At 39.3% G+C, this 12,229-nt stretch overlaps 1 protein-coding gene across 8 annotated transcripts in view; it reads right to left on the bottom strand.

The window, feature by feature from the left end:
• ST6GALNAC3 (ST6 N-acetylgalactosaminide alpha-2,6-sialyltransferase 3) overlaps positions 1-12,229 on the bottom strand; it is a 655,315-nt gene that overhangs the window by 118,781 nt on the left and 524,305 nt on the right. The window contains exon 4 of one of the 8 annotated variants that reach the window (XM_060139730.1): positions 1,208-1,288. The exons of the other annotated variants lie outside the window; for them this stretch is intronic. Coding sequence (XP_059995713.1) covers positions 1,246-1,288 — 43 coding nt within the window. The 3' untranslated portion in view covers positions 1,208-1,245. Of the gene's footprint in view, positions 1-1,207; positions 1,289-12,229 lie in introns of those variants that run through there. 8 annotated transcript variants of the gene reach the window in all.

Raw genomic sequence — 12,229 nt, forward strand, 5'->3', positions numbered from 1 at the left:
AACTTTTCCATTCTAACTGAGTCATTGGACAGAAGTAGGTTCCTATCACCATGTGTAACGTAACAGGGTCTAGAAACGAAACAGAAACCACTCTAAGTACTTCAAATAGAGAAAATTTAATACTGGAATTGGTTACACAGAAAGACATGAAAAGCCAATGAAGGGAAGATGAGGCATCCCAAATATAGGCAGCAGCCAGGAATCCAATTCCCCCAGGAAGTGGTATTTCTGGAAACCAGTACACTCAGGCTGAAACATGTACCACTGTGGAGGCTGCCTAGCAGAAGCTGGGGGCCGTGGAGGGAAGGGATGTCCAGTGGGAGTGGAGCTAAAGGAGAAACAGCTTCTGCTGGAAATACCCTCCAAAGGCACAGGGAGAAATACCTTAAATTCTCCCTCTTCTCATCCTCCAGTCTTCTGCCAGTATCCTCTGCTGGCCAAAACTACCCGGAAGTTGGTTGTCAAGGGGATCTGAAAAATGGTGTTTCCTGTGATTGACAGTAGAGCAGTGGAAGGGAGGGAAATGGACCTAAGGACAAACAGGCAAATGGCCAACAAGCTCATGTGTGCTGCCCTCTAGCTTCCCATCCATGGCAAATATCAAGTGCATTCCTTCTGTGCTATAAGCTTTGCAATTCAGTTAACTTTTTCTTTTCCTTATATTTCTATTGGCTGTTATTGACCTATCCCTTGTGTCCTGTGTAACACATAGATGCTGAAGTTTGTTGTGACAGAAAAGCAGAGATCAGGAGGAATGTACCAAAGGCGGAGAACAGTGGGAAAACATTGTACACTTTATTCGATTATAGCTTCATTAATAAAAAATCTGGCTGAAATGTTTTAGTTTCACTATTTAAATTTGTTTCTTTTGACAGAGTCTACATTTAAAGAAAGTACTCATGACTAGTGAGCATTTACTGAGTCCATCATTCTTTTTTTTTGGACTTTCGAAATTTTATTTTGCCATACTTTATTTTTGGACAGTAGCTTTAAAGGTAATACATTTTTACAACCTTAAAAATACTCCTGGTGTTGGTATCACAAAGGACTTTTTATTCTCAAAGACAACAAATTGTATTTCTTCACATTACGATTATGTTAGGAATAGAAGACAAGTTTCTTTTTCAATCAATGTTTCTTGAGTTTAGTTCAAATAATATTTTCTGTGAAGTACAGTTATCTGCATAATTTTAAGCATTTCCATCTTCTGCCTTCTCATTTTGTTTTTATCAGCTCTTATTCCCATTAGTTGTGCCACCTGCAACTTCTCACTGAGCTGTAGCCGAGTCTGCAAGAAAAGCTCTGATAATTTTCTGGACCCAGCCTTTGGTCTAGGAGTATTCAAGCGTCTCCTACACACAGTAAAGCCATCCCACTGATACCAGGTTGTGGTGAAGGAAACTGCAGTGTTTATTGCAAGGCCAAGTAAGGAGTACAGGCAGCTCCAAAGACCAGAATGACTCCCATCATTCATTTTTAGGATGGGTTTAGTGGTACACAGAGTATGAACAGAAGTGAGCTCTAGGTTGTGATCTGTTCCAGCAAGGAGTAGAATGGCTATGCGTAAAAAAAGGAAAAAAGGGCAAAGTGTGTTCTATGCATCTATCATCCCTGCTTCCCAATTCCATCCCCATCTGGCATTCCCCAGGCTTCCTGGAGCATAGCGCACCTGGTAACTTCTTCATGTTCCTGGAGGCTCAGGTAGAGCCTCCACGGTAGATGCTCTTGGGGAGCTAGTGCTGCCATAAACAGCAGTGGGATCTTCTGCACTTTTCTGTGCCAGGAGCCTGCCTCTAGACAATCCCAGCCTCCAGGCTTTACTGCCCATATGCCATTTCTCTTGTGCCACTGAAACTTATTAGGCCTGAATCTTACCTCCTGAGGGTAGGGCTATCTTCATGACTTCCCTTTATCAAGAGCCCATTATGTGTCTGGAATTGGACTAGATACTTTGCCTGTATTCTTTCATTTAATCCTCATGGGAACTCCCAGTTTGGATATGAAGAGACAGATTCAGAGATTAAGTAGTTTGCCCAGGGTCACCCAACCAGTAAGTCATAGACATGTGATTTGAACCAGCTTCTGTGTCCAAGCGTGTATTCCATTATACCATCTCAGACAGCCCAGGGCCAGTACAGAGCAGCAGTACTGCAGGCTACTCCTCACTTATACCAGGTATCAGCATCTAAAGAACTTGGTCATTTAACCAGGCATCTCAAACCCAGCCACAGCTCTGCACACACACACACAGGAGCTGAGGAGAACTGGATGGGCAGTAAAGCCTTCGTGGACACCCAGCTGGCCATTGACATGTACATGCCCCTGGTGTACTGACTAGGACTCACACAATATCCTCTCCCAGTGCCTGGGCTTCTAATCAGCCTCCCATCTCACAGGGTAAATCAGTGTCAGGTAATCAAACACATTTCTTTCCTTGTCTCTCCTCATTTAGGGGCCTGTATCTACTTCCTACAGCTTATTTTGTACCACTTATCAAGACTATTATAAAGTTATTCTAAAAATAATCCACCCAAACTGGCCATCATATCTGGCGCCTGCTGGAGTATAACAGAAATCTTCTCATTTCAGTTGTAAAGCATCGCTTTACCTAACTGAATGAAGACTGAAAACTGGCCATCATATCTGGCGCCTGCTGGAGTATAACAGAAATCTTCTCATTTCAGTTGTAAAGCATCGCTTTACCTAACTGAATGAAGACTGAAAACTGGCCATCATATCTGGCGCCTGCTGGAGTATAACAGAAATCTTCTCATTTCAGTTGTAAAGCATCGCTTCATCTAACTGAATGAAGACTGAAAACTGGCACACAGTCTAACCCAAATGTTATGGGTCAGCAGGTAAATGCAAAAATTCTATTAGTTTTAGGACCTGGGGTTTATGCGATTCATTTTAAATAAAATCAAAACCCTATACAGGAATAGGAATAGTACCAGGGATAGATTCATTTTTAAAAGCATCCACTTAGCTATTATTTAAGGGCCAAGAAGGCAGTAGTTTCTGAGTTACCATGTAGATACTTTTTATTCTTGCTATTGACTTTGACAAAGCATACAAAGAATAGATACATTTCAAAGAAATATTAACACACTGATTTGTGTAACATTAAGATATATAAAGTCCATTGCAGAAAGAGAGAGAAAAGTTAAAATGCTTTTTGTTCTTAATGAAACTGTGCCAGGCTCGTATAAATCTAAATTTCTTACCTTAACCTGAGCTTAAAATAACAGGCTAACTTGACAGAGCTTTACAAATCCTAGCAATGAACATTATCATTTATTACCAGAAAGAGTGATAATAGGAGTAGCAGGGAGATATCACACATTAGGAAGTGTCCCAAGAGTTCAGCAAGACAATATTTCTTTTTCACAATACAAAGATAAAAGAGTCGTAAAACTGAGAGTTCATTTCATTGACTTGGAAGAGAAGGGCAGGTGGGTGTTCTTGTTAAACAGAATGCAACCCTTTCCTCCAGGAGTGTAAAGGAGAATGAACAAACATAGGAGGTAATATTCACTCCATGGTGTAAGAAGGTACATGGATTTAAAGTCCATCACAGTAATTAAATTTCAATGTTGACACAGTACATCTCAACATTCAGAGTTCTAAATATAGTTTATACAGTGCCTGTGAGCAAAACGCAACACACATGAATATTTATCTCTGCAGCGACGATTCTGCTGCCACATGCTCAGAAAAGAAGGGTTGAGATTAGGACAGACCAGAAGAGAGTCCGCAGAATTTGATGATAATCATTTCACATAGTGGAAATGATCTCATGGCCTTATCTGAGGCAGTGGTTTTCTAAACATTTTTGGTCACAGAACGCTTTGTACAAATGAAATCTAATTAGAAGCCAAATATTTGAAATGGATTGAAGTGGAGTAGGTCAGTTGATTTATGAGGGGGGCAGGGTGCTCCAGACCCTTGACTGCTTAATGTCACAGTAGACTCTGAGATGCACAACCTAAAACTCCTATTTCAACCCATAAGTAAGTAAAACAAAACTCCATTTGGTATTTGTTTGTTTTTAAGGTACTGTAGTGATTTTAAGGTACTCACAGATGGTAGAGCGCTATGTATTTCAAAGGAAGGGATTATGGAATCGGTTGATTATGATAGGGAAGAAGCAATAAGATTAGAAAAAGTAAATGTTATTTAGTTTCTGCCACTCTTCAGGAAAATACCATCTTCTTTCATATTATTCTCACACCCTCATCTGTGGACTTGGTCTCAGCATGGGCTGTGCATCCACTCTGTGTATGCCTCTATCCCTAGTCTGTCCAACTCTACCCTCAGAAATGGTGTCTGTAATGGGGCTCTCCCTTTGCTGAAAGTGGCTGGGACAGCAAGGGGCTGCTCTTCCTTTTATGCCTAACATGTTTCTCCAAGATTAGTTCAGATTTCCTTAGCGTAGTCACTAGTGTATCAGTCAGCTTAGGCTAAGCGTGCTGTGGTAACAAATAACCCCAAGTCCTCAGTGCTTATAACAACTTATTTCTTGCTAGTATTACATGACCATAATGGGTTTCCTATATGTCTTCTTCACTCCAGGACCCAAGCTAATGCAATCCTCATATTTGGGATATTGCTGGCCTTGTCACAGAAAAAAAGGCCATGTGGCAGTATACTCCATAATGGTTCTAAAAACCTTCTGTTGGAAGTGGCACACATCCCTTCTGCTCACATGCCATTGGCCCAAAAAAGTCAACTGTCCAAGTTGGATATCAAAGAAGTGGGGGGCGTATCATCTTTCCACAGGGAGATGCCCCATAGGAAGGGGCCCATAAGGAGAAGTGGCAATATTTTCAACAATCTACTACAAATAGCTAATTGATAAGGTCCCCTTCCTCACTCCACCTTTGAGAAAGCTCAACTGTATGATCTTGCTTTGTTTCTTTTGACACATAATGTCAATGGTGGGTACTATATTTCTCTAAAGTTGGCATGAGCCATGTCAATTTCCACTGAGAGTCAGAAGTAGGATTTCTTGTATGTTCTTCTTTTAGAGCTTGTTTTTTCCATTAGGATTGCCCATTAAATAGTTTCATGCCTGAGGCTGCTGCTAGCTTTTAAAATATTTGGAAAGCACAAACACATAACATGTCCTGAACAAAAGGATTGCTCTGCCTCAGTGCTGCTGAATCTCCCAGAAGGATGTTTTTATGGAATTCTATGATTATGGAATCGTAGATTAAAAGAAATATTTTCAGTATACATTAAGAGTGACAGACCTGATTTGCATCAAGAGGAATTGGGCTGTGTATCATAGATGCTTATTAGTGGATTCATGGATTGATTGGCCCATAACATATTCATTCATTCATTGTTCAGCATTTCTGTGAACCAAGCAAGCACTGTTCCACATAAAGTCGTGTCCTCATGGAGTTTACAAATACAACCTAAACGGGTAGGGATAGCTGACTTTATAAATGGCATATTCAATATCTGATATCACCCCAAGTGATACACTGAGCCCAGATCTACCATTTACTGACTATAAGACCTACCTAGCTTCTATAATTTTCTCCATACCAAGGTGGAGAGAATATAAGTAACTGCCTCATACTTTTGTTGCAAAGATTTCCTGAGATAGTGAAAGCACTTAATTGTGTCTGGAGCACAGCAAGTGTCCAATAAACATTAGTCCTGGGCCTCGTCATCACCATGACCACATTTGGTGTTGGAATGGGGGTGAGGAAGAGAATCTGGCTTTGCAGAATTTCATTTGAAAAGGATCTGGAGGTCTTCGTTGAAGAAGTTTACGATGGGTCAACAGCATAAAGTAGATATTTTAAAGGCTAAATCCAACTGAAATAATAGATGGAAAATGTCATATTTTAGCAAGGTTAATTCTCCTTCAGTCTTCCCTGATCAAAACTCACCTAGAATATTGAAATATGCTTTTTGGTGTGAGCTATGTGTTTCTGTATCTGCATCACACAGGGTCCTAAGAACATAGCCTTAATAAAGATGAGTTCTTGGCATTATATGCTAGCAAGCAGTCTACCATTTTTGTTAAACGCTAGGAGTCATGACATGCTCTAGCTTTAGTTTCTTCTAGGAATTTTTCAGACGACTGTTGGTCAATCCTACAGGGATGCTTTACAAGGCCCTTCAGAATGTCAAAAGGACTTAACACCAATCCCTAATTTCCTGCTGATCTTTACCATCTGCTACCTTGACCTTTTCATCAAAAGTTCCTCAAGCTGCTGGAAACCCTGCATGTTAACACCCAGTATGATACTCTTCCTGTGTTTCTTTGCCTCATTCTCAGCACTAGACTTGCATACATTTTGTCTGCCATTACGGTTTGAAGCCGTTCACCAGAACACAAAAATATATGGCAAAAAGAGAGGCTCCTGAGGGGTATATAACACACATTGCTGAACACTTTCAACTCAATACGGTGCAGTGGAGTGTTCGCTGGATGAGAATATTTGCCATGTGGGGCACGAATGTTTGCTGCCTGGAAGCATATAGAACAGTCTACCACACCAGCTCTCGCTGGCTCAGAGTACGTCGACACTCCGAGGATCCGAAAAATTATATATTAACAATGTGCTTTAATAAATTGTTCTATAAATGCATGTGTTTTCTTTTGGGAAACTATTTCATATACAAATAGTATTGAGCTACCCAGACAGCAAGGGGCAGTATTAATTGGAACATGTGTTCAAATTCAGCAGCATTTTCAGAGGGGTAGGAATAAACTGTTTGCTTAGAGGATACCCAGGTCATGAGGGATATGGGAAAGTTGGTTAGAGCACCTAGGAATATGAACATCCAAAAGAAAAAGGTTTACTTGAAAAGTGAAGCTGACGTGCTCTGTCTACTTCCAGGGGGCAGAAGGAGGACCAAAAAGTAAAAATTATGAAAAAGCATATTTTTGTCTAAGTTGAGAATAGTTTTTCTAATATTTAACACTGTCCAAAAAAGGAATAGTTTGTCTTCTGCAATAATGAGCTCCTTATCACTAGAGGTAGTAATCCTGGTTGACCATTTGTTAGAGACACAATATATGGGACTCATTAATTGGTTAGTGTGGTGGTTTATAAACAATGGCTACAAATTGACAATTTGACAAATTGACGTTCCTTCCGTAGAGAGGTAGGGTCTATGTCCCCTCTCCTCAAATCTGGGTAGGCTTGTAATTGCTTTAATTAATAAAGGATGGTAGAAGCGACACTATGTCACTTCCAAAACTAGGTCATAGCTACACAGTGTCTGCCTTGTGTTCTTGGAATGCTCGCTTTTGAGACGCTCTCTCTCAGAACCCAGCCACCATGCTGTGAGAAATCCAAGTCATATGGAAAGATCACACGTGGGAAGAAAAATTCCTATTACATTTAAACTTTCATTTATATCTATTTTCTATTTGAAAAATTAGAAGTAAACTTCTACTAACATTTAATATTCTACATGACAATGGCAGCATCACTCATCCATATATCAGAGAGTCAACATATCAACATTCTTTTCAGCATATTGTGACACACTCTGATTTAGGAGGTTTAGTCAAATTGGATTATACATTTATTATTTTATTTAACTTTGACTTATTAATTAGCCCTTTCAAAGTGCACGAGAGCCTTAAATATATGCCTGCAAAGAAACCACAGACTGACAAAAAATACTACCAATGCAAACTCAGGCACACAGCAGAAACCGGGCAGAGCTGACACTTCCCCCTCCAAAGTCAAGCTTCTTGCTAGTCACAGTGCCAGAATGAAAGCTGTGACGATCTGAACAGAACTAACTAAGCAATTCAGAAACTATCTAGGAGCATAAAAAATGCAGATTTATACCCATTATATTACTGACCCTTGCCTTAAAGAGTTGTGCTTTGGTGTATTAGTGATCATAGCATCTATGTGCATATTTTTAAATAATAAATATAAATAGAAGGTTAAAAAATAAGAAATTGCCAATATTCAAATATTTTTGACCCATAAAATGTCCATTTCATATAGATGGTTTAACCTAATTTATTGAGATCAAATGTTCAAAAATCACTTACCTTTAGAGTGAGGGCAAGAAAAAATTGTCTGTAGACTATTGATTTAAGGAATAAGACGTATGATAAGCATGGATTTAGTGTACACAGGAAACTGTTTACCACTGCTCTCCAACTGTATGTATCTCTTGTGTCTATGCAAGCACTGACACACGACAAGTTACAAAATTATTGCTTTCTTTGTCTGGGGGATAAATAATTTTATTACAACACATGGACCCCTTCCAGTTAGAGTGGCTCTTAGCACCCGGATGTATTGTGAAGCACTGACTTGAATGACAATGATTATTCTTTGCCTGACTCCATTCTGCAGTGATCTATGTAGAAAATCAACATTCCTTAGGAAGAAACAAGGCTTTAAAAAGAATGATCTTTATGGGAGTTGGTGTTTATAGAGAATTTTAGTGCAAGAAGATGAGGATTACTTGTTCCTTTGAGGCCGTGAGGTAATTAAAAAACAATATTTAGTGGCTTTTAGAACACCTATTTCCATGAAATCTCGGAGCTAAACAGTTCAGGGAAATCAAAACAGATAAATTACCTAAACAGATAAGAAGAAGTAGATAAAGCAACCATACTTCTAAGCTACCTCCAGCTCCTTCAGATTCACTGAAGTATTTAACCTCTTGACACAAAATCCCGTAACACTCCAATGCATGTGTCTTGCTTTGGTGCTTGTCAAAATTAGCGTCTGAAAGACTGCATAGGGAATGCTTCTCAGCACAAGGGATAATTTCCTGTTGAAGCCCTCCTCCCAAATGGCTCAGGAAGTCCACCCTCATCCAGCTCATGCAATATCAACTATCTCCCATCAGCTAATATTGTGCTCAGTTTCACAGCACAGTATCTAAAACTGAATTTATTCCTGAAAGTCAAAGGAGGTCATGGGTGTTTTTTTCATTTGTTTTTTTCCATCGTGGATTCATTCAAAAAATATTCCAGTGGCTACCAGGTGCCAGGCAGTGATGAAGGAGACACAAGAGCATAGTAATTTGCAGTCTGGGACTAAGAGACCACCAAAAACACATCAGAATTCCAAACACCAGGTCAATTTGGTTCCCTAAGATAACAAGAAAATGTGAGAAGAATAAGACATGTGGTTGAAAACTAATGTGTTCTGGCGCTTTTGTGTCTCTCAGTCATTTACATTTAAAAACTAGCTCCTTGAGAAGTTATCCCAGAGTTGAAATCATGTGACAGAACCCCTGGAATGAGCTGAAAATGAGGTAGGTTAGGCTGAATGCAGTGGAGAGGCAGGAGTCCATTTCCAAAGTCTCTGAGATACAAAACTGCAAAAGAGTGGAGAGTGGACAGAAATGTGTCACAAGAACTTAGCCAACTTTAAGGGGCTCCTACTGGGCAAAAATGGGACAATTTGAGCATCAGTAAGGATAATAACTATAATGGATAGAAATACTTCAATAAATTTTAAATTCCTGTGTTCTTCATGATGTTAAAAAAATATTGGGGGCTTCTCTGGTGGCGCAGTGGTTGGGAGTCCGCCTGCCGATGCGGGGGACGCAGGTTCGTGCCCCGGTCTGAGAAGATCCCACATGCCGCAGAGCGGCTGGGCCCGTGAGCCATGGCCACTGGGCCTGCGCGTCCGGAGCCTGTGCTCTGCAATGGGAGAGGCCGCAGCAGTGAGAGGCCCGCGTACCGCAAAAAAAAGAATGCCAGGGACCTAAGTCATTATTCTGAAAACTACAAAAGAATAAAAAATTTATCCTCCCTTTTCTACACTAACTGTACCACTGTTAACCCAAGAGTAATTAAGGGGAATTTTTTGATTGTAGAAATATTACATCTAGTAAATGAAGAATGCATGAGAAAATAAGAAACTCACCAGTTTGTAATCAATCTCTAATGAATTAGTGGATCTGGGCATTGAACTCTAATGGCTAACATCTCCAAAAGAAACAACTAGCCATTACTGTATGTGCTTTCTACTAAGTAGACAATATCAGATACGTAGCTGTCTTATAAAAAAAAAAATCAAATCTGAATATGATCAAATTTCTAGATCCCACTACTAACTATAGAAATAAGAGGACCAAAGGACATTTTAAACTATACCGTGAAGATGCAAATAGCAAAAGCTAGACTGTGAGAAGGTACAGGACAAACAACCAAGTATCTTTAACAAATGAACTGCAAGGGAAAAAAAAGAAGGAGAGTACCTATATATTTCTAAGATTCTTAAAGACCTATCAATCAATGTAATATACAAACTTTATTTGGATCCTGATTTTTTTTAAAGGTATAATTATTTATGACACTTATGAAATAACTGGAGATGTGAACACTGACTGGATATTTGATGATACAAGTAAGGTTAAGTAACAAGTAAGGTTAAGTTTTTTAGTGTGATATTAGTATTCTGATCATATATAAAAACTGAGTTTTTATCTTTTAGAAGTCCATACTGAAATATTTAGAAATGAAATAATGAAAAACATATGATCTTAGATTTGCCTCAAAATAATACAAAGTGGGATTGGGCACATGTGGCTAGTGGTGAAGACTGGTCAGGGTAGATTGATGAGTTGATGTTTGTTGGGGCTGGTGATAGATATGCAGAGGTTCATTACACTAGTCTGTTCATGTTTGTGTATGTTTGGAATTCTCCACAATAAAAAGAAAAAGAAAAAAATTAGTCGACATATAAACACATATACCCAAAAGACCAGCAGAAACTGGCTAATTGAAGCTGTTTCAGGTTTTTCAGTCACGTTAACATACGTCTAATGGTCTGATTTTTCTCAGGGCCAAAGCTATACCCACAAGAAGCATATGAATATATGTAAACATGATAGAAAGAAAATAGGAACTCTCTCTCCAAGGTGCATTTGTGTAGAATATATAATATATATATGTCCACATACACACAAATGTGTGTATGCATAGATATATCCCGAGATGCATCTTTTTGATCTATTCTGCTTGACACTGTTTTTAGTCTTGTCGGGGAAGGCTGAGATCAGGCTGAAAGCAAATAAAACAATATTTCAATTAGCACAAAACCACATTTCAGATTATATACCAGACAAATGAGGCATGGGTAGGTAGCATATATAAAGTGTGTCCATGTGAATGCAGACACTGGACCTCAATGATTAAGGGAATTCGACATGACCAAATATCTGCGTCTAGGTAGATTTCAGCCTGGAGACAATGCACTAGATCCAGGAATTCACACTGCAGAGCAGCTCCAAGTTTCCTGGGGTTAATCTTTAAAACTGAATACATAAAAACTCTTCCAACAAGTCAAGCAATAAAAAGATGGATCACCTACTTTTCACATCACAGGTCAAAGCATCCATCTTAAAACTGCCCTATGAAATGTTAACACAATAAAATTCTTAAAAGGAAACACAAGAAAGCAAACAACCCCCCTCCCCAAACTCCTGAAAACTAACAAAGGGCAGGTTATTATATAATGGCCTCTTGCGTCTGTTTGCTTACCACAACTAGTTGTTTAGACAGCATAGAAAAACCCTCAAGGGCCCCTGCATTATTAGAGCAAATTAGCATGTTTCAAGAAAGTAGTGGATTTTTGCAGATGAAAGTGATTTACCAACAGGGGTTTTATGGTTGGCAAATGTGATTATATATCCATTAGCATCTGCAAGTCAAACAAACGTGCCATATACCTCCCGGAAGCACCTCAATGTGTATATCTTGATTTCCACCATTTCAAAAGAACACAGGGATTTTATCCAGGTGTGGCCCAAAATAATTTTTTAAAAACCAAGTAGTAAACTAGGGCAAATTATTTTTGTAACTTAAACGATTATTAACTCCCCATCTGCTATGGCAAAAAGAAGCGCCTGTCATTTTTTGAAATGTGGCAAATGTTGACCATCTACTTAATCAGTCTACTGTGCTCACTCACTAAACATATTGAAATTTTATAGAAGAGAAACTTAGGGAAAGTAATAAATAGTCTCTTTCTCCATCTGAACAGAATACGGTCACAAAAAATGAGAAAGCTGCCCTCGCGGAGCTGCTTGGCCTATGAATACAATTCTGCGGGGCTCCGTCACCGCGCTGAGGCAGCCTTGCAGGTTAAATCACCACTGATGCGGGCAGCGTGTGCACAGGGAAGCGGACAGTGCCTTGATGCTTTGCGGGTGTCAATACTAAATATTCCCCCACTTCCCCTCAGGTTTATTTTTGACAGTTACTGGTGTGTTT

Source organism: Lagenorhynchus albirostris, chromosome 2 (genome assembly GCF_949774975.1).
Source record: "Lagenorhynchus albirostris chromosome 2, mLagAlb1.1, whole genome shotgun sequence".
Classification (NCBI taxonomy): Eukaryota; Metazoa; Chordata; class Mammalia; order Artiodactyla; family Delphinidae; genus Lagenorhynchus; species Lagenorhynchus albirostris.